Genomic DNA, 7,756 nt, shown 5'->3' on the forward strand with positions numbered 1-7,756 from the left:
CCAAGCCCCTCTCCGAAGTTCGAACGCCAGCCGAAGGACAATTACACACGCACCGTTCCTCCTCCGCCTCATCACTACCTCCAGGTACGTGACTATCAGCAGAAAACAAAAGAATAAGACCGCCGTCGTTGGAGGGAAACGTTTCGGGCGTCGTAACAACAATAATGTATCATATAACATACATGTGCATTCCACAGGTGGGCAGCGTTCGTTGTTCGTCACAGCAGACGCGTCTACACAGTACCTACCACTAGTTACCACTACAATAACACTATAGTTATTATCTGCTTCCGAGACGGCTAAACGACGCTCATAACTCATTAATTCATTAGTCATTCTTCAGCGCGCGTCGGCCGAATGGTGTCCATGTTGTTTTATGTTTTGGTTTGGTAAACGATTGCGACTGTTTTTTTTTTTTTTTTCTATTATTAATAAAATTTGTTCTCGTCCGTTTGGCGTTTGATCGATTAACGTTGTAAAATCACTGTATTTATTCCCTGCACTTCGTCCCGCCCGTGCGCGGAAAAATAACCGCCATTTTCCGAGATGAAGAATGTTTACAGCGTTCTCGTTGTGCTATGCATCAACCTCGGTGAGTATATTTGCACATATCGATAACGGCGGTGATGACAGATCGACAGACGGTCCGATTGCGGATCCGCTGTCGACCGACTCGGGTTGGACGTCCGCACGACCGATTACAAGATCGGGCGTGGACGCGTTATTTGGCGTCGTCGAATCAAGGAGTGACCCTCTATCGATGTGATTTTCTATACATTATGTTGTAACATTAAGAATGGTGTGAATTACCAAATCAATTATATGAGGCTGTTGGCGTTAATATCTTGTGTGATATGTGTTACGGTCATAATTCAAAATGTTTATTACTCCAGACTTTGTTACTAGTTCTAGTAAAATACTTTGTTTGTCCATTGAATTCAGTGTCTGGTGCTCTAGTGATGACAAACCTGTAATTGTAATTTCAAATACATTATAGACAGGCATGGGAATTTTGTTATTCCAATTATAGTTTACCTAGATATGAGGTATCTATAAAAAGTTTATTTCTTTATTCAGTTTTCAATGTAGGTATAATCAAACATTTGTCACTTTTACTTATATATTTTTATCGAGACCTTTTCAATGATGAATTTTATTACTAGGTTCAAAATAGTGAAGCTCAGTATTAACAAGCCTATAGGTATACCTATCTAATATTTTAAAACTTGTGGAAAAATGTCATCTTAGACACATATGATAGTAAAACGTCAAAAATTCATAGCGTTTAACTCAAATTTCACCATAATAATTATTAAATATGTTTTTTTAGAAGTTTGTACCTTTGTTTTGGGTATGAATCTACCTATCTTAGAACTGTGTTAATAGGTAGTTGTATTAAAAAATTATCAATGTATAATATACTACTATGCGTTAAGGAAAAATTATAATTTATTTCCATTTACTTTATTTCACAACTGATATAAAAATAAATATTTTAATTATTTAGTTTAAACCATTGGTAGATTATTTTTTCGAGCACTAATTTGTTCAACTGTTTACTTATAAATAGGTACATACATTTTGGGACCGTTATTTTTTAAATAAATACTATGACTAAAAATAATAATATCAGATTTTAATAGTTTGAACCCATCTTTGCTTGTAAAAATCATAATAATAAAGAAATAAATTCAATTAATTTGTATGCACATGATGTGGTACCAACCTACATTGAATATTTTAATTGAATGTTTAAAAATATAGCTAGCGTGTCTCAAATTTTAATCAGGGATAAGTTAAGTTAGATACCTACAACATTTTATACTTAACTTAAATTACCTATTCAAACTATGAATAATTATACAACTTTAATTAAATATTTAATTTAATAGAAGTTTAAAGTTAAAGTTTAAGTTTGAATTATGTATGGACAATATACATTATAACATTATATAACTATAATCTTGTCCGAAAACTAATACATCCTATTTATGATTACCTATTTGATTCATGTTAACCCTAGAGCACATGCTTCACGGTATAAAAGACATGGCTTTTAAAAATTTGTTTATTGTTTCAAAAATTAGAAATGTTTATGTATCTAACCAAAGTACCTTCTAATTAAGTGATAAACTAAATTTAGATATGACTCTCAATTGTATACAATTTGATGTCGGTAATAGAAGTATTCAAAATTCATTAACTATTAAAATACGGTTTAATAGACTGTGCTGTGATATTTATAAATAATTTAATTTTATATAAATTAAATTATGGGTTATTTTTAAATTATGTTTCCGAATAATTACTGGCCGATTATAGAACAGAATTATTTTTTAGAATAAAATAATTTATAATTAATAAATTAATAATATAACATAATAACATGTATATAAAAATTTTATTTGTTAATATTATCAGTAAAAATATTTGACATTTTTTATTTATTTAAGAGCAATAAAATAATTATCATTCAAATTTATTGAGTTTTAATTGAAATATTTCAATACACAGTCAAAAATATTGTGTGCGTGAATTCTTGTGAATATTTTAAATGCATGTAATCTAGAGTTAAGAAATACCATAACTGCTTGTTTTATCTCTATACAAAATTGCATACAATTAATTTAGTTAGTTAGTTTAAATATTTTATTAAATTGAACTATTATAGAATTTAAGATGATAATGATATCTATGTTTCTATGTTGGTGTTTTTTAAATTTAAATTTGTTTTTTATTAATTATTATGGTATAGATATAAAAATAACTCACCTTATCATTAACCTATTCAACAGCATATTTTGTTTTTAATTTTGTGTAGATCCTAATAATATTCATCTTTTAAGTTGTACAACTTCTCTCTTAATCTCATAAATTATATCGTTCACCATCAGTAAACTTGTATTGAAGACATTTTAGTCTATATGGCATTAGTTATTTTTAAATTATAGTAGGTTATATTTATTTATAAAGTAGTTTATACTTAAATGAAAAACTTAATATTTAAAACTTTAAATTAAATATACTAAAGTCCTCAAAAAAAAAATAAATAAATAAATAAATAATTAATAAGAAAATTATAGGCCTTGCTACAATTCTACAGAACTTTTATGAGATCCTCTTTCCATTTTGTTTCAATGGTACACTGTGCCTATCGAAATATATCCAAATTTCTATAAAATTTCTAAAATTAACAATAGTCATTTAAAAATTAATAATACATACATAGGAAATTGTATATGAGTAAACAATTGAATAATTTATTGGTTTTTATAACGGAAGAATGGTGGAGTGATAAGGGAATACGCTACAAAATGCTGGTCTACTACCTCACTCATCTAAATTTTAAATATATAGACCTCATAAATTACTCGTCTGAATTTCGATTTTAATGTATATCAATACTTCAAAAAATATTGTGCCTCAGTAAATAAAATTAAAAATGTATCTTCTCATTAATAGACATAGAATAATAACAAAAAAAAAAATACTTAAATTTCAATTAGTACTTATTACAAATATAAAATAGTACTTTTAAATATTAATAACCAAATATTTAATGCATTCCTTAAAAATATATATTGTGTTCTAATGGAGGGCATGCTCATTGTGAAATATAACTGATATAAACCTTGGATATATGCTTTATTTTTAATCTTTGGTTTCTTCCTGAAATTTAGCTAAACTTGAAACATATGTGCACTTTTTACAAAAGACTTTTTTCTTAATTTGTCAGTGTTCAATAATTGATATAATAGCTCCTTCTTAAAGTAACATAAATCCAATATATAAAAACTAAAAAACATAGTATTCAAATACATCTATATGAGTATATATATATATATATATATATTATATTCTTATATAACCGTTTAAATTTTTCTGTTAATATCTATTTGAGTATGAATTTTCTAACTTATTTTTCAATAATATATCCTGAGTTTTTGAAATACTAAATATTTTAATAAAATAGTAATAGAAATTGTCATAAAGGTATGAATAACTTATTAAGCCCAATTTTGTGCTATGATTATTTAAAATAATATTATATAGGCCTATATTGTTATATGAATCCCTGCTTATTGAAATAAAAAAAAAAATCTAAATTTTCAAAATTTGTAATTTGTTTTACACCTTCAATTAATTTTAATTTAATGGAATTTTTTAATAATATTTAAAAATTAGTAGTCGTCTTGAATATTTTATTATACATGTTATATATGTTACCTACTGATTTATTATACCTTATATTTATAGCTGATTTACCTACTCATTACTGAAAATATATTCATTATTATTAAATGTTATTGAAATTTCTATTTTCTGAAGTATCAATACACTTACAGTTATATCTTATACAGTGACATATTATTTAGTGCTCATACTTATTACCAATAATATAATATTATACATAATAATATTGCATAGTATAATTATAAATATTTAATTTTAATTTTAGCTTTTTCTCAGAGGACACCCACAATATCTCATATAACTCAAAAACCAATAAAAGATATTGGTGGTACAGCGGAAATGACATGTTCAGTGTTATATGCCATGGATTTTCCTGTTTTATGGGTTAAGGTTGATAAGGAAAAAATAACTGAACCAGTTATGCTTTCATCTGGAAGTACACTGATTATTAAGGATTCGAGATTTTCTTTGAGACAAGACATTGACAGCACTAGTTACACACTACAGGTATTTCATTTAAATCGATACATTTCCGTTATAAATTAAATGTACTATACTTGTCTTGTATTTTGGACATACTCAATAATCTATGCATTAAAGTATGGGCTTTGTTTTATTTTATTTATTTATAAAACTTGGAAAAAAATTAAAATTTTTAGATTAAGGATATTCAAGAAACTGATGCTGGTTATTATCGTTGTCAAGTGTTGCTTGGGTTGAACAACAAAATATCAGCTGATGTTGAGTTAGAAGTGCGTAGACCTCCTATCATTTCTGACAACTCAACTAGATCATTGGTTGTAAACGAAGGTCAACCGGTGAAACTTGAATGCTATGCTGGTGGATTCCCTAGTCCAAGAGTTTCTTGGAGACGAGAAAATAATGCTATTTTACCTACAGGTGGATCAATTTATAGGTACTAACAATAATAAAATAATATATACATATATATATACTTGTATAAACTGGGCATTAATTTCATATTTTAGAGGCAACATTTTGAAAATCCCAGTCATAACAAAAGAAGATCGTGGAACCTATTATTGCGTAGCTGAAAATGGTGTTGGAAAAGGCGCCAGACGTAATATTGCCATAGAGGTAGAATTCGCCCCAGTTATAACTGTTCCTAAACCTCGTTTGGGACAAGCTCTACAATATGACATGGATCTCGAATGTCATGTTGAAGCCTATCCTCCACCAGCCATTATTTGGATAAATAATGGAATACAACTATCTAACAATCAGCATTATAGGTAAACCTAGTTGTTGAGAACATGAATTTGATTATATTTTGATAAAAATATTTAATTTAATTAAATTTTTTCTTAGAATCTCGCATTTTGCTACCTGCAGATGAATTCACAGACACTACAATACGTATCATAACAATTGAAAAACGTCAATATGGTGATTACATTTGCAAAGCATCAAATGTATTAGGAACCGCTGAAGTTACAGTTAATCTTTATGGTAAATATTAAGAGGGCGCCATATCCGCATATTATGTTTTCTCTATCTTACTAAAGTACACCATAACAAATTTTTTGATGTTAGCATTAATATTAGAGTAATTATACCTACCATCAAATTTAAAAGTAAGAATATTATCTAGAATATAACATATGCTTTTATTGATATTATTATTTTAAAGTTGTAATATTTTACATAGGTATAACTCACTTTAAAATGATAATATCAATAAAAGTATATGTAATATTCTAGATAGTGTTCTTACCTTTAAATTTAATAATAGGTAAATTTACACTAATATTAAAGCTAACATCACAAAAGTGTTCTACTGAACAACAATTTGTTATGATGTACATTAGTAAGACAGAGACAACACATGCGGGTGTGGCGTTCACTTAGTTCATTAACATAACATTTATATAAGATAGTTTTCAACTTTTCAACAAAAACGTTAATTTAAGTTGTTTTGATAAAATTAAAAAATAATAAGCATTATAAAAATTAATTTTAATGTCGTTTTTGTAGTATTTTAAACTTGAAGTGTTTTCCTTTTTTTAAATGTTTGTTTATCTTGTTTTTCAGAATATACATTTTCAAAAACATATTTAAGATATTTCATACATTTTAACCAATGTTTAATATAATCTGATATCACAAACATGTTCTGTTTATTTCGTTATTAAAAGTATGCTTTTTTATATGTATGTTTCCATTTTAGAAATGTACTACATAACAAATTTTTTATTCAAAATCCATTTTATTTTGTTATTTTTAAAATTATTATGAATTGACCTATTCTAAAATTTAAAGGTGTGATTATTATCTATGGCATATCAATAAAAGCCTCTAGATGCCTAATCTTACCTTGAAATTTTATAACCTCATGTCAATTCACTCAAATTTTAAAAATAATAGAAACATGGATTATTGTGAACGTAAGATTTGCTATATTGTATAGTTGATATACAGAGACGACTTATGTATGTATGGCATCCTGTTGTTACTATTACTATTAATATTATTCATTATCATTGGTATCTTTATGTATAAGTATTACAATACCTTATCTATATGGGTGGTGTTATGACGGACAATGGTAGTCCATAGGATTTAGATATACAATTTATAAATATTTGGATTTAACTACATGAAATTTTCCCATGTTTTAATATTTATTTTTATTTTTATTCAATACCATTTTAAACTGTATTGGTACTACTGTTTATGTGTAATAGAAACAACCTTTGAGTGCTATAAACAAATTTAATTAGTTACTATTTTTTAGTGTGTATAATATTAATTATCAATCTATTTTATGTTTTTCCTATAATTTTGAATCTTTATATTAGTTATAAACAAAATTTAATTTTTATTATTTGTTAATTTTATAGAAACAATAATACCAGTGTGTCCACCAGCTTGTGGCCAACCATCTTCACACTTAAGAAGCTCCAGTATCAAAACTGCTACTGTTAATGTTTCTTTCTTGATCGCTACATACTTATACTTTGTTCATTTATATTTTTAAATAAGTTGTTCATCAATGCAGTGGCATAACCAAGAGGAATTAAAAGCTATACATAAAGTGCCTATATTATCACATTTGTTTGATAACCCCATTCTTGACTTATCTTGGGCTATGTCACTGTATGAATGTATTACCTAAGCATCACAACTGCTAGTGCTTATTTTTTATACTTGATTACTGCGTACATATATACCTAGATTTAAAAATAATTATTCCGTCCAAGAACAAATTATTAACGTGTAAACACCATTATTATTGCTTAATTATTATCACATTCCTATAATTTTGTTCACTTTTATTTTTAGAATATTTAACGGTCCGTCCAATAATACATATATTATACTTGATTTTATATGTTTACTATTATAATGTAATTTTATACATTTTTTTTTTATAAATAATTATATATTTATTTTAATTAAAAATATAAATATTTTACTTGAATTTATTTGGTGTAGCCAATTAAGATTATGTAGTAAAATTTTCAAACACTTTTGCTATGTGTATACTTGGTATCAACTTACTAATTTACAATTAATTCTTATTAGTTATAAAAACTAATCT

At 26.5% G+C, this 7,756-nt stretch overlaps 1 protein-coding gene across 1 annotated transcript; it reads left to right on the plus strand.

Moving 5' to 3' along the window:
- The first annotated feature begins 207 nt into the window (after positions 1-207).
- On the plus strand, positions 208-7,511 carry LOC113556055 (lachesin-like). The gene is given in 7 exon segments (XM_026960776.2): positions 208-592; positions 4,460-4,701; positions 4,854-5,110; positions 5,184-5,447; positions 5,524-5,542; positions 5,544-5,664; positions 7,056-7,511. Coding segments are annotated over 7 exon segments (1,086 nt in total). The 5' UTR covers positions 208-546; the 3' UTR covers positions 7,193-7,511.
- The last annotated feature ends 245 nt before the right edge of the window (positions 7,512-7,756 follow it).

Source organism: Rhopalosiphum maidis, chromosome 3 (assembly GCF_003676215.2).
Source record: "Rhopalosiphum maidis isolate BTI-1 chromosome 3, ASM367621v3, whole genome shotgun sequence".
NCBI lineage: Eukaryota > Metazoa > Arthropoda > Insecta > Hemiptera > Aphididae > Rhopalosiphum > Rhopalosiphum maidis.